Source organism: Sander vitreus, chromosome 18, assembly GCF_031162955.1.
Source record: "Sander vitreus isolate 19-12246 chromosome 18, sanVit1, whole genome shotgun sequence".
Taxonomy (NCBI): Eukaryota; Metazoa; Chordata; class Actinopteri; order Perciformes; family Percidae; genus Sander; species Sander vitreus.
In genome coordinates this window covers 6265436-6285643 of record NC_135872.1, presented here as the reverse complement: position 1 = coordinate 6285643, position 20208 = coordinate 6265436, and the positions used below count along the sequence as shown (strand labels likewise).

General features: G+C 39.8%; 2 protein-coding genes across 6 annotated transcripts in view; one reads left to right on the top strand and one right to left on the bottom strand.

The window, feature by feature from the left end:
* rasgrp3 (RAS guanyl releasing protein 3 (calcium and DAG-regulated)) overlaps positions 1 to 19020 on the bottom strand; it is a 99030-nt gene extending 80010 nt beyond the window's left edge. For 3 of the 5 annotated variants that reach the window (XR_013503451.1, XR_013503452.1, XM_078275104.1), the window contains exon 1: positions 18896 to 19020. The gene's annotated coding sequence lies outside the window, so the exon portion shown is untranslated. Of the gene's footprint in view, positions 1 to 10534; positions 10811 to 18895 lie in introns of those variants that run through there. The other 2 variants (XM_078275105.1, XM_078275106.1) reach the window with 2 other exon arrangements.
* LOC144533806 (protein broad-minded-like) overlaps positions 1 to 20208 on the top strand; it is a 99651-nt gene that overhangs the window by 5747 nt on the left and 73696 nt on the right. Inside the window, 2 exon segments of the mRNA XM_078275372.1 lie at positions 16420 to 16444; positions 16666 to 16883. Coding sequence (XP_078131498.1) covers positions 16420 to 16444; positions 16666 to 16883 — 243 coding nt within the window.

The following is a 20208-nucleotide window of genomic DNA, read 5'->3' as shown; positions in this document are numbered from 1 at the left end:
GTAATTGTTGTGATCACTGATTGGATAACCAGCAGTTGTCCACAACCTAACTGATAACTAAGTATGGCTGCAATAATTATATACAATTGTAGGAAAACCAAAGGTACCCCATATACATGGAAATGTATTTGGGAGTGGTTATATCATAATGTTAAGGCTTTGGTTCGAGGGAAAGGCTGAAAGAAATCAGAGGGGGTTACCTCGCACAGAGAAGCTTGGATCCCAGCAGACACAGAGACAGTGTGACTTCATTCATTACTCCACCATATCTTTACAGAGCAGGTAGTTGTTTTGCTGCTATATTAATGTTAACAAATGTCAACAACAGCACCTTAAAGTCTTGTAGCTCCAGATATTAAAGGCGCCATGTGTAGGATTTGAACATTTCTGACTACGTGCATAACTTTCACCTTGTTAGCTAAATGACCTATTTAAAGCTGTGTTCATGAAATTAATGTATTTATATATTATTATTCGGGATGCTAATTGATTCTAAATATTCAATCATGATTAATCACATGATTGTCTAAAGTTAATTGCAATTAATTGCCAATTAATCACACATTTTTTGTCCCTTCAAAATGTATCTTAAACGTACACGTATATGTCATTTTCTGCCGCTAGGGGTCTCTCAATTAAAAGAATGGATGAAACATTGACTTTTGATGACATCATAAGTTGATAAAGGAGACGTAAACGCAAGAGACGTCACCTGTTTCAACAGCCAATAGAGAAGTCAGCTGGTCAAGTCAGCTACAAACTATAGAAATACATTTATATATATATTTATAATATATTTTAGAAGGAGGCTCAACGAGCATTGCTGGCACAGTATGTGGTGGAGTGAGCTAGAGAGTGACTGAAGAGAGTGAGCAGCGTTAGAACAAAGCAGAGAATCAGAGAAATAAACATTCTCTTTGATTCATCTCTACTAGAAATGCAGCTGTAGTAAGCATCTCACTACCACTATCCTCATTAAATTTAGATCAACATTTCTGAGCATACTGTATAGAAACCAGCTGCAAATAAGAAAACTAGCTAACCTAGCAAGTGGCAAGATAATATCGATAGTGTCTTCTGTTTTTGACACAAAGTGACTGCTTTCACATTTTCCCTGTTAAAACCTAATCTTAATGACTGGCCTTGCTGTGTGCTTGTTGATTTTCCATCCGTTCATTATTTCTACCTGCTCATCCTGTGCCGGCTCACAGGGGCTACAGGTTGTCTATGTATTATATATTGCACAACAACAGAAGTTGTCACATGTCAAACCCATCTGTGCCCAAACATTCGCCAGTCTATTCACAGACCCACTCCAGCAGCCATCAGAGGAGTCACAACAACGTCCATTCCATTAGGCTCTATTGTCAGGAGCAGACATTGTAGGAAGACACACAAATATGTTTTGTCACTTATGTTGGGACCGAGGAAAGTAAGAATTAAACTGATATTAAACAAAGAAACTCATAGGCACAACTCAGAGACAAAGGACCAACATGTGCTTGAGACAAAGAGGAGGCCTTCAGGGAAAAGCTACAGCCTGGAGATTTCACACGTCTATGAGAACTCCACGAAGGGAGGGGGTTTCAAACTGGGGAGGTCTAAAAACTACAGCCGTGTAGTTCACACCTTCTAAATTTGGGAATTACGATTGGCTCACCAGACCCTGAACACAGCGGGAATCCAGGTCCGGTGGCCGGAATATAAAACGTCACGTCACCCCCCACTTCTTCGTCTTCCACCGCATCTTTGAGTTGCTAAAAGGTCGACACACAGGCGAACGTTTGCATTGTGCTTTACATAGTTCATTTCCCGGAAAAGTGGATTATTTCGGTGATCTGGAAGATCCTGTAAAACACGCGCCCCATGTTTTCATATCTGCAGAAGAGAGAACAACGATGTTCTCTAGGAGAAAATCGGACAACACGGACACCGCTTTTCTTTTCTTCCAAAGTCGACTGAAACTGGTTCCCACTGCCTTTGGAGAAACACAGTTTGCCCATGAAATCACTGATGAGTGATTTCGGATTTTGTTTGTTTACCATGGATGAATCTATGGACAAAAACAAACGATAACATTCAAGTAAGGAGGCTTGAGGTTTCTGGGCAGAGAAATATGTGTTTTATTAATGAGTGAAGGCTAATGTTGCCATTGTTTTGCCATTAATGATTTTAACAATAGGAGCATATACTGTACATACTGTACTTCAAAACATATCTTCATAGTGGACTTCGAACAGCAAAGACATTTATAATACTTCAAACATATCTTCAGTGGACACAGCAAAGACAATTATAGTACTCTTTTCACATTAGATTTAAAAGGTCATATACAAAATACTGTGAACTGTTATCACAAACAGTGCTCTCCTGAGAGCAAATAAAAGAATAACACCATTTCCCTGAAATAGTCTAAATCAAACATGGCACAAAGGGAATAAGGAAAATTAAGAGCCAGTGCTTTGTTATTAAGTTTACTCCTAAACTTAAAGGGGAACTTCAGTTTTTTTTCAACCTGGACCCTATTTTCCTATGTTTTTGCATTGAGCAAGATCGCTGCACCCAGGCTGTAATGTTATATAGGGTTAGTCAGTTAGTGTCCACTAAAAGTTCAGTTTTTGCCGCTGACAGACTCTGATTATTATTCTAAGTGTCTGACAACAGTATGGAAAGGATCCCTACAGAGATAGACCTTTTTGTTAAAGAGTAAGATCCTAAACAGTACTTTTAGTCTGGTGGGTTTGGTGATGGTGATTTCGGGGCTAGGGTTTCATGTTAAACCAAAAGGATCTTACTCTTTAACAAAAAAGTCTATCTCTGTAATGATGTACGACAATTAGAATATTAATCTGAGACTGTCAGCGGCAAAAACAGCACTTGGACATAAATTGAAGGTGCGCAATTGTCCTATAGTTTACATTGAAGCTTGTTTTGCAGCTGCCCACTGCAGCGATTTCGCTTTATACTGGACCAATGTCGAAGATTGTTGTTCCCATCAGTAACAAGAACATAGGAAATAGGGTCCAGGTTGAAAAACCTGAAGTTACTCTTTAAATTGTGCACTCTGTTTTCAAAGTGGTTTACAAGTTACAAATGACGAAAAAGATTAACCCTGTGTAAAAAAAAAAGAATAAACAAAGAGAAAAATGTTTTTGAAAACTCTTTTGAAAATTGTTTTCATAATGGCTTCACAAGGGAAAAAGCGGTCCATCTGGTATAGCAGTATCAAAGATGCCTGTTGGTTTATCGCTGACAGCTCAGTCTTTACTAAAGAGTCTGTTTTCTACAGAGCAAACTTTTGTTTTGTTTGCAAAAGGTTATTTCCATGCAGTTCCATGCAAATCCTATCCAGTTAATTCAAACAAACAAAACTAGTCCAAACGGAACAGCCATACCAACGATGTCTTTAGGGACAACGATGCCTTGAGGGACAACTATGCCCTTTGGCTGACGGCACAGTCTCTCTGAACCTCTCACTGGAAGAGCCTGTTTTTTAGAGCGAGTGCTTTGTTGGAAAGTTTCCTTCCATCAAGTTCCATGAAAATCTTTTGGATTACCTCAAAGGCAAAACAAAGGCCAGCACGGTAGCTGAAGTTCAGTGCATACATTATTCCAAACAGCATAGCAACAGCTAATGCTACATTATCAAGATCTTGCAACATCTTGATGCCTTCAAGGACAATTCCGATGTCCTCTGGTTCATCACTTGAAGCATATTCTTCAAGAACATAAATCCCAACAGTGGTGTCTTCAATGGCCTCGTTGTCTTCATCTGTGCCCTGTTAAAAAAAAAGGCCAGTAAATAAGACCAATTGAGAATCGAATAAATTAATATTAAATCAAAGAGACAAAAAAATGTTACTCAACAGTAGTTGAGTGTGGGAAGATATATAGTGCTGTAACTATGATTAATTTAACTAATTAAACTTGTGATGTTTTCTTGTTTAAATAATCTGACGAATTTTAAATAATGACATATAAATAAAGAAAATAATCACATACCCACCACAAATAGCCAGTCTAAAGTCATGTCTCGTGCAACACACACAATTAATTGTTACATAAAGTAACGTTACAACAGCTTCAATGTAATGGAAATGTCGCGAACAAAACCCAACCACTTTACTAACACTCATTCTCCCCGAGGTGGAGGGTCAAGCTCGGGGAAAAAGAGGCCGACTGGCTTCTCTTCATCAGCTGCCATTAACGTTAGCTACATTTTTGAATTACCGTTGTTAGGAGTAGGACCTTCAGGGGCATTCAGTGGAGAAACACAATTATTAATGCTAAACTAAGTAGTTACTAGTTAGTGATGGTATTAGCTAACTTAGTTTTAAGAAAAACGATATATTTATATAACTGTATGCACAAACAAGTGAACGGACTTTTGTGCAGTACAAAAATGTTATGAACATGAACAAAATCATTTTGATTGATTTTGACTTACTTTTTCGTGTAGGAGACGACACATGGCTGCTGTAGAATGAATCCTGCATGCTGTCAACACATGCTCAACATTCTTCTTTACATTATTCTTGTTTTGGCGATGTCCTCGATGAAACGTTCTATTAATACAGCCATGGTTGAAACAGTTTGACTGTGTTGGCAGTGCCACCTACATTCGATCATTTAAAATGTTCAATTCAATCAATTTCAATCAACGCAAAAGGAATCCATACAGTTAACATTCTTCAAAAACAACTGAAGTCTACATGATTGAACCATGTTCTTGTAAGGAATATAAATGAATTGTATAGCATATTCTAAATTCATTTGTGTAAATTCAAAGACCTGCTCTTTCCCATTTTTTTCAGTGTAATCATGGAAGTTGGAATAGCTCTTATTAAAATATTGGCCAGAGTTTGAAATGAACTTGCAGTTTGAAGGACACTTTTAAATATTTGCCATTGTCTACTCAGCACTTGGGCTTGTGACCCAAAAGTTCCTCAGAATTACAAATGTGTTTGGTCCCCTGTAGTTGTGTTGACAGTTAACACATTTGGCATACGTTATCATTATGTTGATGAACAGACGTTAAAATTATCTACCTGTTATTGAAAGAAAAAAAAGAAAAAGTTAGCTTTATCTACAGTCCTGCTGGTATATAGGCAATGCAAATGCAGCTGCAAAACAGCTGGTTCAAACTTGCTCCCAAAGATATGAAAGGAAAGCTAATGTTATATTTCAGGCTGTACTGCAGCAAAGAGGGGGGTTTTGGGACAGGGATGGGGTGCAACCTAAAAGTCAGCAGTCAAAAACATTCACACTTTAAAGTCTTGCATGTGCTGGTGTGTGGGAGAAAGCCCCCCAGACTACAGCAGCAGTGCTTGCCTGTTCCTATCACACATTACATTCTCACAAGATTTGAGTAAAACATACTGACTCGTTCAAGCTTGTTGGTCTTGATCTTGACTGATCGGTGTTGGACTTGTCTTGGACCTGACATAGCCATCTGAAGTGCGTGGGATTTAAATGTCACCTTTTTAAGGGGTGATAGAATGTAAAACCGATTTTACCTTGTCATAGTTGAATAACGACGGGTAAATAGGACATACATAGAACCTCAAAATCCCATTGACACCTCTTTCCTCTGCAAATCTCACAATTTGAAACTGCCTCTGAAAACGGGCAAATCTCAACCAACCACCGAGTTTCCTCCTTATTTGGCTCTAGTCTCTATCTTTGTCACGCCCCAACATTTACGTAGGCTACACCACTGATCTGAGATCAGGCAGTCTTCTGAATGGGTCGCGCAGATCTCACAAATTGTATACATTGTTCGTCTGCCATTTCATCACTTCTGAGACTTTTTAATGCGAGAAATCAACTTTGTAGAAGTTAATCAGGGCCGTTTACGAAAATTGATGGCTAATTGCAAATTTTGTCCGACTGTGTGTCGGAGTTCAGCGGCCGGTGCTGCCTGGGTTACTGCCTCGTCGCCCGGCCTGTCCTCCTTCACAGACCTCGGCCCGCTGTGAGCTAGATGGAGCTCCGTCGCAGCTGACAGCCCGCGGTGCTCCATACCCGCTCAAGTCACCGTTTCTGGGTTAGTGGACTACCAAATGCCTGCAGCTCCCCTCTTCCTGCTAAATGGCCAGTGTGTGTGAGTGAGAGTGAATGACCCGCAATCTCGTATCACAGGTTCCAGTTAATCTTATAAAGGATATGTGTGTTGAGTTATTTAAACAAACAATCAGGGAAATAAACGCCTCTTGTCCGCGAGTGAGCTGGATGGAGCTCTAAATATGAGAGCTAGCTTGCCTCCTGCTAACGAGAACTCTGAAATTCACAAAAATGCATTAAATTGAAATTGGACAAAAGTGTTAGCTAAGCTTTGTAAACCTTAGGGAGCTGTGATATACATGCCGTGACGAAATTCAAAGTGTAAATATACTATAGTTATGCCGAAAGTGTAGCGGCGATCTTTTCCCATAGGATTGAATAGGACACATAGCCTAGCTAGCAGCTCCTCCTAACGAGATCCCTCAAATTCACAAAAATGCCTTAAATTGAAATTGGACAAAAGTGTTAGCTTTGTAAGACCTTAGGGTAGCTGTGATATACATGCCGTGACGAAATTCAAACTCTAAATATACTATAGTTATGCCAGCAGCTGGCAGCCCCGAGCCCCAGTAGTCCAGTAACCCAGGAACAGTGACTTTGCCCTGAGTATGAAGCCCAGTAGGCTCCCGCTTTCTCGTCAGACTCTCTGGAGCTCCTGAAGTCAAATACGTCTTACCAAATTTGCAATTAGCCAACAATTTTTGTAAAACGGCCCATATTTGAGCTTTATATAGTTGATTTCTCGCATAAAAAACTCTCAGAAGTGAATTTAATAACGAAATAGCAGACAATGTATAACATTGCAGTGTCTGAAATATGAGACCTGCTGTCTCGTCTCCAATGTATGTGTATGTGGTTCGCTCAACCAATCAGCGCGCAGCTCATCTAACTATTCATGAGCATACCATATTTGGAAGAAAAGCTTCCTTGTTGCTTACTACAGACAGAATGACATACCGATGCCTCTCCAACAACAAACAGGCCATTCTGAAACTTTCAGAGCACTCTCTTGGATTTTGTGTGGACGTCACGCTGCTTCCCACAGTGTAAAACATTATATATATAATATATAATATATGTGTTATATGTCAATTGCTACGGGATATACACAGAGTGAATATGATTATGACATTCTTATGTTTCTCTTGCTTTTGGTTTCACAGCTCTGCTGTGCATGTTACAGTCAGCTGTGCCCTTTAGCATGACTTGTGCTTTTCTGCCTCCACAATGGCTCACTGTGTCTCTGCCTCTGCTTTGCAGATGCGTCATTGTGTGTTGTATGCATAGTCCAGTGACAGACTAACAGTAGGTGCACAAACACATTTGTGCACATTCAATACACATGCAAAAACGTACAACTGCTCACACACTGCCACAGGATCTGTTCAATGTTCACAAAATACCAATTTAACAAAGTTGGACAGAGACGTTAATATACAGCCATCTTTGACATGTACATCTCAAACGCACACACACACACACACACACACTAAAGCCGTAGTGAAAAACTACTTGCTGAAAGTGTAAACTGCTATTTTGTCCATTGGTCTTGAAAGGTAACAACCAGCCCTAAATGTCACACAAACTAGCAGATATATGTATCACACAAACAACACAATCTCTATTTAACAAGCAGTTAGATTACCCTTACCCCCTGAACAGCAGTGTAACAGCAAGCATCAGTCCTCCACTCACACACATCTGCTGCTGGCTGTCACAGTTCCACTATACTCTCACCTCCTGCTGACAAACACAGCAGCCTGCAGCAACAGGCAGCCGTGTGACACACACACACACACACACACACACACACACACACACACACACACACACACACACACACATTTATAATGCATTGTAGACATGAAAAGTGTTACTAAAAGTCAAAAAGTGTCCAAAATAGAAAGGCTTCAATCTGATTATTGGCTGCAGCAGAGTGATGAAGTGACAACATGATTGGTTTAGTTGAGATTTAGTTAGATAAGTAAGACTATATGCCTACAGTATGTACATAACATCTGGACAGATCCAATCATGTAGCCTAATTGAACACGATTGCACAGGTGCAGTTAGGCTGCTGTGGGTGTGCTAAGCCAGCTTGTTAAAAAAAACAGGTATTAGGGACTGTTCATTATTTATTTAAGGGGCCACCGGAGGAGTTTTGAGACCTTTAGTCAAAATAGACCTGACCCTCCCTTCACCAGCAATACATTTTGGATGACCCTCCAAAATCATTGGGAGAAAATGGATGACCTTCCCCAACAATTTATTGTACTGGTTCGTGCTTGGCAAAGATTTACAGATTCCCATTGTTTTTTTACAGCCATGACATATGTAACTAAACCTCTCATCTGACGCATCACACTCCTCTGTTATGGTGGGGGGGCCATTTCAGTAGATTTACTCACTAACATTGTTGTGGAAACAAAATAAGCATGGAAACTAAATGCAAACTTAGTAAACCTGCATTACTGCATTACTTCAAATACTAAGTTACTCCTCTAGTAAACTAGTATTCACATGAAATAAAACAATAAAACATTGAGACCATTCAACAAAGCACACTGGGTAATTCAAAACTGGTTGCTATGGACTCGTCACTAGGCTTCCTCAGTCATTGTATATTTTCGCATATAGAAGCTCCCAAAGCTGAACATTATCCAAAACTCAGATGAGCGTCAATTTGGGAGCTTGCATGCTACCACTCCTTCCTTCTCAAATGCCTTGAAAAGGCTGTCGTTTGCACATTTTCACAAATAATCCCCGGGACCGAAAGGATATACCTCCCGTCTCATGACTTCCCGACTGCCGGCTGGTGCTGTCCGTGGCGCGGGTTTCAGCTTTTCAAAATAAAAGCTTGCATCTGGTCAGCTACGTTTTTGTACGGTGTTTTGGGTGTTTTTGAACTAAACCGTACGGCAATCATGCTAATGAATAACATTATTTTGTCAGCAGATGTCTTAGTTACAACACGATTAAGCTAGCAGTTTTGTGTTTATAAGTGCGTGCAGGATTTATTCAGTTTGAGAAATCCCACGGTCTCTAAGCTACAGGTCTGGCTGACTAAACAGGGTGACTGAAGAGAGCTACATGGATAAATACGCACCAAAAAAGCCACTTTGAAATTTTGCTCTTCTCATGAAAACAAAAGTTGGGTGACCCTCCCCCTAAACTAAAAAAATTGGATGACCCTCCCATTAACAAAGAATGAAAACACATGACCATTCCCTATTTTCCTCTGGTGGTCCATTCCATAAATACCAAACGGTCCCTTACTATCATTGAATAATTACAGAAGAGGATTAGGGCCACATATGAGAAATGGATTTGAGCAGGATTTGGACATTAAAGCTTTAGTGTATAACTTTTTTATATTAGGAACATCTGTTACATTCAAGCCATTGCCAGATGAGTTGCTACAAAACTAATTAAGACTCTCAGCTCCACACAACTCTCTCTGGATTTCTCAGTATGACTATGTTCAGAAGATTGTGGTGTCTGGAGACTTTCCTGCGCAGAAGCTCGAGTGAAGATAATGACCTCTTCTAAAGAGTCCATCATGTTTTTTTAATCCTCCATGTCTCCTTGGCTACTTGCACAATCACGGAAGGCTTGTATCATGTGGACGCGCCGACAGTTTTGTTGTCATTACTTAGAATTCCTCAAGGGGGCGACAGACTACGCACTATAGCTTTAAAGTCAGAATTCTGAGATTATATTATATATTATATTTTCACCTTGTGGGATCAATAAAGTGTGTCTTAATCCTAATTAAAAAAAATACATATTTACTTCAATCTCAGAAGTCTGACTTTTATGTCCAAACTCAAATCCATTTCTTCCACATGTGGCCCTAATCCTCTTCTTTTAAAAAATAACTACATTACCATAATTCATATAGGCAAATTATGAAGTGTTTTTTTACCTTGATGGATATGGCTGGAGCATAGGGATGGAATAGGACAGATGAGGAGAAAGAAGAAAGGAGACAAGGAGAGGAAAGTGTTTCTGTTGCTACACCTCCTGTCCGATTTTGCTTCAGCTGATCTCTCCCACACATGACTCTGTTCCCAACCTACAGCCCATAATACTATAGATCTACATAGCTAAACTACACAGACACTAAACATGTATTTGGTCCTTAGTTTTTATGAAGATTAAACAAAACAGATGTGTTTTACTGCTGGATGCTGAACGGCAGCTGTGTAGAATGAAATATTCTTACATTCACTCGTGATCATCACACAACATACAATACATACATACTGCCATGTAGCAGTTTGAAATACTGTACCAAGGACAACAAGTAGAATCAGTAGTGATATGTGGTATTAACAAGAGAAGCAAATACACAGCTCACTGATGGTGAGTCATCCGATGGTCATCCAAACCAGCACACATTAGACTACATTCAAACTCACATTACAGCAGATTCTATTCAAACATTTAGGCAACCACATATGCACCTTACTTCATCAGAGACAGCCAAGATCTACCAGCAGAGCACATGCATCCATCTTTTAAACATGTTCGTGTGTAGATCCACCTTTTGTCTCTTCAAATCCACATCCAAACCCAAATCCAGCTGGATCCAACAGACTGCTAGTGATCCCAGCATAGCTCTCTACTATCTCTAACTCTTTCTTCAGAAGGGCCTCTCTCATTCCAAAGCACTCTGTCTGTCTCAGCCATACAGAGTACTGCTGCGCGTTGAGCCAGCACTGATCGCACTGTCAGAGTTGTTTGTCTAAATGGCCACTAGACTTCCTTCAATTCTTTCCCAACTTAGCTTTCCTGCCTGTGTTGGTTGGTTTCCCTGGACTGAGCTAAATATAGGGACCACACAAGGTAAAGTGGAAAAGAGCAGAGCAGGAAATGTATCACAATATGCTTGTGCACACATTGCTCTTTGTTTCTGCGAGTCTTCCTGCCCTAAATCCCCCAACATTCATGATAACTTAGTAAGTTAAATGTCCAGTGAACTATACGGTTTAGGTGATTACATTTCTTTAGCATTTCGGAGAGTGTGAGTGTGTGTGTGTGTGTGTGTGTGTGTGTGTGTGTGTGTGTGTGTGTGTGTGTGTGTGTGTGTGTGTGGGTCAACCCATCCCATATTCCCCTGTAATGACGTCGTACACATTGTTTTGTCTCTCTGGGCTTCTAAAAATGTCTGCCTAAACAAAAGCACTGCCTGCACATCCTGCTGCCTGGCTGGACAAAAAGAATGGAACTCTAACTTTTATTGTCTCACATTTCCAACGAGGGGCTGTATGGCATCTACTGTGGGGGGTCAAAAGGAGGAAAATTGTTTAAAGTTTATTAATTCCCTGATTAATGAACTGGGTCGTGTGTATGCAACAACATTATAACATATTTAGTGGAAATGTCTGGCCAAAAACCAGGGCTGGCAACTTTTTTTCCGTATAGTTTAGAGTGAGATTTGGTACCCGTGCATTTCATGAGTAGGCCTTTTGTGACATCACCCAGCGCAGGGGGCAGGGTCATCACTGCTCAATGTAAAACATTCAGCAGCCAAATGAGAAAAACATGAAAATACCCAGTTAATAATCATGGTCAATGATGAATATATATGTTTGATCGGCACATTTGCCAACCTACAGACATTGCCTAAATTCTGCTGATTTATGGCTCTAGTTCACCTAAAAACCCTTCTATCCTTAAACTCGTTTTCAGTCAAATGTGTAAGTCTCTTAACTTGCTGAATTCTTTTTGGTGGTTATTTCTATTTGATGAAATGGATTCTGCATTCATAGAAACATAAATTAGTTTGGTAATATGTTTAATTTAGTTAATTGTTGTGACAGCAACAATAACTTTGTTCTACAACATGATATTGCTGATTTTTCAACCAGCGACAGTGGCATTAATGCCAGCCAGGCAGAATGAAGCTCAGTTAGTAGCCTGGAGCTACCGACAGACCAACCGAGAACCACGGAGACCAGACCAACCGAGACCAGGTGGACTCCTCCAAACCAACCGGAGGTCACTACTTAATATGAGGCTTCAGCAGTTTGCCAAATTAAGTGGATAACTGGTGGAATCACAAGCATTATCTAGAGTAGTATGGAGTTATATTCCTATCTTTTTTCAAGAGCGCATTTCGAATTGATAGCGTTTCTCACAGATATTACGTTCAGATTTTGTAATAATTTCCCTCAAAACCTTGCTCTCACACTCAAATAGTCACTGCTCGTGCTTGGATTTGCTCTGCTTGTGCTCAAACTTTGTGCTTGGACTCAGATATGTTGTTCTGTGACAGATTTCCTGCTCTCAGCTTTGGCCCTTCTCCTCGCACTCAGCCTGATTCTGCACACTTACAAATTCCCCTCTCCATTCTCCTCTTGGATCTCTCCTGCATGCTTGGATTTTTATGTGTTACAACACTATCAAAATTCCACAACCAATAGAATGCCAGGTGTAGTGTTGACCAATGAAATGATCCCTGCCCCGTTGAGGGTGCGTTAGTTTTATGTTAGAACATCCGTTGCGGACGGCTCCTCTGTAACCATGGGTGTGTAACCCAAGGTTATTTACCCCCGCCGTCCATCGCTTTATTATTAGTATATGTCAATAATGTGCACAGAATGGTCGACGCTCTTTCACCTGCACCCATCAGGAAATGGGAGAAAGCTTTGAAGTGGGACATATCAAGTTAGGTCCACAACTATGAGGGTGAGTAACATAAATTAAGCACATAGCATATGGCGCTAGCCATAGCTAGCCTAGCTTGATGTCCGTAAACAAATAGCTTTTCTTTATACCGGTAGTTTAGCTAGATAGATTGAACGACATATGACGGACAGTATGTGTGTATTTACAACTGGTATTTAATGACCCCACTTTGTATTTTTCCTCGTTTGGTTAACCTTGTTCCTGGGGATTTGGCTAATTTCAGAGATGTTAGAGCCAATATTAAAACCTAAACTGTAATATAACTGAAAAACAAAAGAAACTGGATTGTTTGTATCAGTTTTTACATCACTGTTCAGATATTGTTCTAAATTCTTAGAACCTTATTTTAACAATAATAACATTCATATATATCTGTATAAATTTCTTTCTATGAAAGTTGTAAGTACAATTTCACTCCTATAATAAAACACTATTTAAAATAGCAGTTATTTATTTTTAGCCTAATGAAATCAATACAAAGCAAACTGAACAGAAAGAACAAGTATGTATTGTGTTTCAGTTTCCCTTCTTCCAGGTGGGGCTGAAGGACCCCATCACAGCTGCACCGTGTGCATGGACCAGTGTTGTACAACCACACTACTGTGTTGTTCCAGTCAGTACATTACTCCAAACGCAAAATCCCATTGGTTCCCCCTGTACTCACCTGTGTGCAGAGGGCAGGCAGCAGTGGCACAAACCAAGAACGTTGGCAAGTCTGATAATAATTTAATTGTAAAATCATGTTACATACACTTAGCGTTTCTTTATCTTGCTTAAATTCACAGGGTGCACAACAAGGCCCGGGAGAGAAAATGACTGTGATGTCCACAAGATAGTAATGATGTTAAAGAAAGCTATGTACACCTAATATCTTATGTGTTGATGTCTATGAATTTGTCTTAAATAGGAGCACACTATACAAAGACAACAGTGGAGAGTTGCTGGATCTGTCTGTCCTCAAAGTGCCAGAGATCTACAAGGACTTCACCTGTTTCTGCACCATCACCTGCATGATCCAAGTGATGAAAGAGAGAACAAACTATTGTGTTCTCTGCTTACATGAATAGGTGCCTGTAATGTCTGCCCACATATACAATCAATTCAATAAATGATAAGTATCACTGATATTTCTTAAATCATTGGAGTTTTTCCAAGCAATAAGAGATTATTAAAGCCATGTTCATATTTGCAACAAATTAAAACTCTTATCAAGGCAAATAGGTTTTTCATGTTCTGTAATATTTATAAAAAAAAAAAAAAAAAAATAATCTTAAATTTATTTAATTAATAATTAAATTAAATTTCAGTGGACACTTGCAGGTTGTTAAGCGGCTTTAATTTACCTTGTCAAAACATGAGTAATTCATAACAAACTGCACAATATTTGACACAAAACCTAAAAAGCATATGGTTCATACTCCTGTGAAGCAGTACACTTTGCCTGTAGGATTTACTGTAGCAGGAACATTGATATTGGCAAACAGATGACCCAGGTACAGGTGAGTTTGTGAGCAGGGTTATGATATGAACTAAAATAAAGATAAGATAAGCCTTGTGTTCACAAGAGGGATAATTCAGGTATTGCAACACAAGTTAAGAATAACTGAATTAAATAGGAGGTATATACAACTAGTAGAAGACAAATTAACTTTACAAGAGCAATTAAGGTAAAGTTATGAGGTAGTAGCAAGCTAAAGTGACATATAATCAATAGCAGTGAGTCAAGTCAACAGTGTACACCAGAATAATATATACTGTGATTAAGTAATGATTCTTAGTGTTGTCTGTAGACTACTAATATAACAAAACAGAAAAATAATATAGTGTATGATGCAGTACATCCGAGTCCCATATGACCCCAAGAGACTTTAAGTGCAGCCGTTGATGATGTTGCAGATGGTTGTAGCCTGTAGTCAGTCATACAGTAGGTAGATCTGGAGCAGATGGTTGTAGCCTGTAGTCAGTCATACAGTAGGTAGATCTGGAGCAGATGGTTGTAGCCTGTAGTCAGTCATACAGTAGGTAGATCTGGAGCAGATGGTTGTAGCCTGTAGTCAGTCATACAGTAGGTAGATCTGGAGCAGATGGTTGTAGTCTGTAGCCAGTCATACAGTAGGTAGATCTGGAGCAGATGTTTGTAGTCTGTAGCCAGTCATACAGTAGGTAGATCTGGAGCAGATGGTTGTAGTCTGTAGTCAGCCATACAGTAGGTAGATCTGGAGCAGATGGTTGTAGTCTGTAGTCAGCCATACAGTAGGTAGATCTGGAGCAGATGGTTGTAGTCTGTAGCCAGTCATACAGTAGGTAGATCTGGAGTAGATGGTTGTAGTCTGTAGCCAGCCATACAGTAGGTAGATCTGGAGCAGATGGTTGTAGTCTGTAGTCAGCCATACAGTAGGTAGATCTGGAGCAGATGGTTGTAGTCTGTAATAAGTCATACAGTAGGTAGATATGGAGCAGATGGTTGTAGTCTGTAGTCAGTCATACAGTAGGTAGATCTGGAGTAGATGGTTGTAGTCTGTAGTCAGTCATACAGTAGGTAGATCTGGAGCAGATGGTTGTAGTCTGTAGTCAGCCATACAGTAGGTAGATCTGGAGCAGATGGTTGTAGTCTGTAGTCAGCCATACAGTAGGTAGATCTGGAGCAGATGGTTGTAGTCTGTAATAAGTCATACAGTAGGTAGAGCTGGAGCAGATGGTTGTAGTCTGTAGTCAGTCATACAGTAGGTAGATCTGGAGCAGCAGGGTGACTTCTAGCTTTCAGGGGTTGGTGATAAGACACTGTGCTGCTATGATGCAGCATTGGTCGAGCCCTTCAGCCTTAACTGGAAGAAAAGAAAAGAAAACAAAATGCTTGTTTCTTTTCTGCTCAGTTTGCTTTGTGTTCATTAAAAAAAACTGCTATTTAAGGAGCAAATCATTTCTAGATCTGTTTTTATTATAGTGATAAAATTGTACTCAACATTACAACGTTTTATACAAAGTGATATGAATCCATCATTTTCAGACTAATGTTATATGAAGGAATGAAGACTAAATTCTGATGAACAACACACAACAGTGATGCAAAAACAAACACAAACAATCCAGTTTCTGGTGTTCTTTCAGTTATATTACAGTTTAGGTTTTAGTATTGCCTCTAGCATGTCTGAAATTAGCTAAATCCCCAGGAACAAGGTTAACCAAACGAGGAAAAAATATAAAGTGGGGTCATTAAATACCAGTTGTAAATACACACATACTGTCCGTCATATGTCGTTCAATCTATCTAGCTAAACTAACGGTATAAAGAAAAGCTATTTGTTTACGGACATCAAGCTAGGCTAGCTATGGCTAGCGCCATATGCTATGTGCTTAATTTATGTTACTCACCCTCATAGTTGTGGACCTAACTTGATATGTCCCACTTCAAAGCTTTCTCCCGTTTCCTGATGGGTGCAGGTGAAAGAGCGTCGACCATTCTGTGCACATTATTGACATATACTAATAATAAAGCGATGGACGGCGGGGGTAAATAACCTTGGGTTACAGACCCATGGTTACAGAGGAGCCGTCCACAACGGATGTTCTAACATAAAACTGTTATGGGCAGCTCTCTCTCCGCCCTGCTTTGGATGTCTTTTTCCTGTGTGTCTGTGTTTGTTTGTGTTTTTCCGTTTGCAGTGCTGGAGGCGTGGTCTGGAGGAAAGTAGATCAAGGGGCATGGCCGCTTCAACCCTGCACAGCCAATCTTCACAGCTGCAGCTAATCATCCAGCTTCAACCCAGCAGTATTTAAACCCGGGCTGATCATCCCTTCAGCTCCAGTTCGTTATCTACAACCCATGTGGTAACTTGGCTCCAAGTCCCAGAAGTACTCTAGTTGTTCCTTTGTTCTCTGTGGTTATACTTACCCTGTGTCTCTCTCTAGTCCCCGCTCTGATCAGCTGCTTTCTTTGCTGTGCCTGTGTGCTCCCAGCCTCACCATCCAGCCTCAGTCTCCACCTTTGGAAAACCACCAGTGTACTCATCTCTGCCTGTCTCCCTCGTGTCCCGAAGCCACCTGGACTCTTTCCCCGTCGGCTCGCCTCTATCTCGGACCAGCCAGGAGCTTTCCCCGCCCTGACACTATCAACTGTGTTTCTCTGAGTACACGTTGTTTAATTAAACCTTTTAAAACTGCTCTACGTTGTCTGTGTGTTATCTCTGTGTTCTGGGTCAGAACTAGCCCCTAACAAACTAGCCCCTAACAAACGAACACACCCTCAACGGGGCAGGGATCATTTCATTGGTCAACACTACACCTGGCATTCTATTGGTTGTGGAATTTTGATAGTGTTGTAACACATAAAAATCCAAGCATGCAGGAGAGATCCAAGAGAAGATTTGTAAGTGTGCAGAATCAGGCTGAGTGCGAGGAGAAGGGCCAAAGCTGAGAGCAGGAAATCTGTCACAGAACAACATATCTGAGTCCAAGCACAAAGTTTGAGCACAAGCAGAGCAAATCCAAGCACGAGCAGTGACCATTTGAGTGTGAGAGCAAGGTTTTGAGGGAAATTATTACAAAATCTGAACGTAATATCAGTGAGAAATGCTCTCAAATTGAAAGAATGCGCTCTTGAATAAAGATATTTATATATATATAACTCCACAGAGTAGCTGCGATCAGCTGTAGGGCTGAGTTCAAATGTTCCTTTCTCCAATTAAAATTGATCTTTGTTTGAGAGATCTGATATTGATTCATAAAGTCCAGTTATCAATCTTTTAATATCTTTTCACCATCGATGTAGAAGTAAAATGTCCTTTAAACTAACTTTTTGGGGTCAGTTCTTATTGTAAACGTTAACCTGGTGCATTGTAAAAATAGCTGAGGGTTGCTTCTTGTTTGTTTCTATCGTCTCTGAAAATCTCTTTTATATCCAGATAAACTGGTATTGGAACTGTGATTTTACTAACCTGACTGATGTAGAATCTAATTGGAAATGTAATCAAATATGGACTTTGTGAATCGGAATCAATTTGGGAAATCATTGCCCTGATTATCTTTGCTTGGTGGAATCCAACAGCTTTAATATAAGGAATATTAGTAATAATTCAGATATCAATAATATGATAAGTCAATAAGCATCTATACGCCCTCTATCTATGGAATCTGTGTCTTATTATTTTCTGTTTTATTTTTCATGATCATTTTCTCTGTTTTATATCCATATTTTCCTGTGGATGTTCCAGTAAAACTGGTGTAGTAGCTTAAGAAGAGATCACCACTGTCTCTTCATAGCTGTTGGACATGCTGTCCCACTGCAACGTGTCCAGATAGAAAGACAAGAGGAGGCCACTGAACGCTGTGTTCATCACCAACACACAGTTAGCACACATTCTCAGTTAAAGTTAAGATGTGGTTCTGGAAGGGATCATTATATAGTGACTAACCAGGGTGCATTTCGTACAAGCACAAATACGGTAATAACAGGTGAGACATAATACTCTAATAATGCTTAAAATGTATTATTGTGACGCCAAAAGCCACACAGAAATATTTTGGGTGCAACTATATGAAAAATTAAAGTTCAGCAGTGCAGTCTGGAGTCCTACTGTAGGATTATACAATGCACTCCAGTGGCATGGTGTTAACATGCTTGACCTTCACTTCCACATACACACAGTGTTGCTGGAACATTGAATCATAATGATATATCATTCAGTTCTGCTCATTTGTATTTTAGGATCAGAAGTAACAAGTCAACATTCCTTAAATCAAAAGGCCACAACTACAGCAACAAAACATTCCCTCAAAGTCTAGAAGCCAGAACTTTCACTTTGAGAAAACAAAGACTGGTGTGACACCACAAAGTTGTAACTAACAGAGCAGAAGTTTTTAACTTATACCTTTTAAAAAAAAAAACAGACAAACTTCATCTACAAAAAAGTCCAATTACATAAAGTATATTCAGTGTAGAAACACATCAATTATTTTAACACAATTTTAAAAAGTCCACAGAATCACCTGCATTGTAGCAAAGATTGTTGCAAAATATGTGAAAATATGTCTATTAAATTAGAACTTTCAGATTATCTCCTAAATACACCCTTTGTTATTCTGAATATGTGTGAGGTTTTCAGTTTAGAGCCAACATAAATTTCTGTAAAAGATGCCTTACCTTGCTGTGATCCATTAAAACATTACCACCAGATGACCTCTGCCATGCCAATCACAAACCCATATTAACAGGGCTCATCAGGATAGCTAATGATACACAAAACTTCCTGGAAGGGCTGCAGGTTAACTCTGTCTCTCCATTAACTTCCACAAACACTCTCCTCCCTTTTTTCACTCACACACAGTCTATAAATAGATTCTGAGTTTACTGGAAACAAAGATTGGTGTCACTGAGTAGCCTTGATCTAGTTAGAGACAGAGGGTGTGTGTGTGAAACGAGAGTGTGTGTGTGTGTGTGTGTGTGTGTGTGTGTGTGTGTGTGTGTGTGTGTATGTGCGTGTGTGTGCACACAGTCTAATCCAGATGGAAAATCAACAGGGGGTCTCATTTATAAAACTGCGTAGGATCCTTACTATAAATGTACGTACGCTCAAAAGCCCAAAATGGCGTACGCCAAAAACAATTCAGATTTATAAAACTGTGTGTACCACACCTGTAAGCAATGTTCCTTTATAAATCAGAGATTACCTACAAGTGTGCGTACGTGGATCAGCCTCTTATCCCGCCCTGAACACGCCCATTTTTAACCATAAATAGTCAATGCAAAGCACCTGAATGCTGATCAGACACTGGCAGTTGTTCTTTTGTTACACCGAATCATGACGACTGACGGGGAAAAAGCAAAAAACTTCTCCGACGTTCAGGAATTGCTGCAAATTGCATTATAATTTCAGCCTGTTGTCGCACAGTGTAGGGAAACCTGATTTATAACTACATTTATTAATAATACGTCCAAAACGGAAGGCATTACAGCTTCGTATATACCAGACGTAGGCTATATAATAAGATTTAACAGAACTATATATTATATCCAAACAAGCCTTAGTGATAAAGTTGAAGATTATATAAAAATATTTATAAAAACACTTAGCTGTCTGACATTTCCCCTCTGGAAACAGCCGGTTGCCTCCAGAGTGGCGAGGACCTGTATTTGGACCGGGATGGACTGATGGCAATTCAATACATAGATCCAAGAGCACAGCTTTAGGGAATCTAAATCGGCATATTAGCCAGTCATCGTCATGGTCCCTGAAGTCTCTTTTTTCTCCTGATTCTTCCAATAGTGTATAGTCCTCCTGCAGTGCCATCATGCAGCGTTTTTATAAATCACAACCTTTGCGTAGGAAGTGGCGTACACACATTTTAAGCCCCGTTTTGGGCGTACGCCACGCTATAAATGAGACCCCAGGTTCATCTGCAACTGACTCAACTGTCTGTTCCTCCTGTCTGCTATAGGAATATATACCGGTTCAA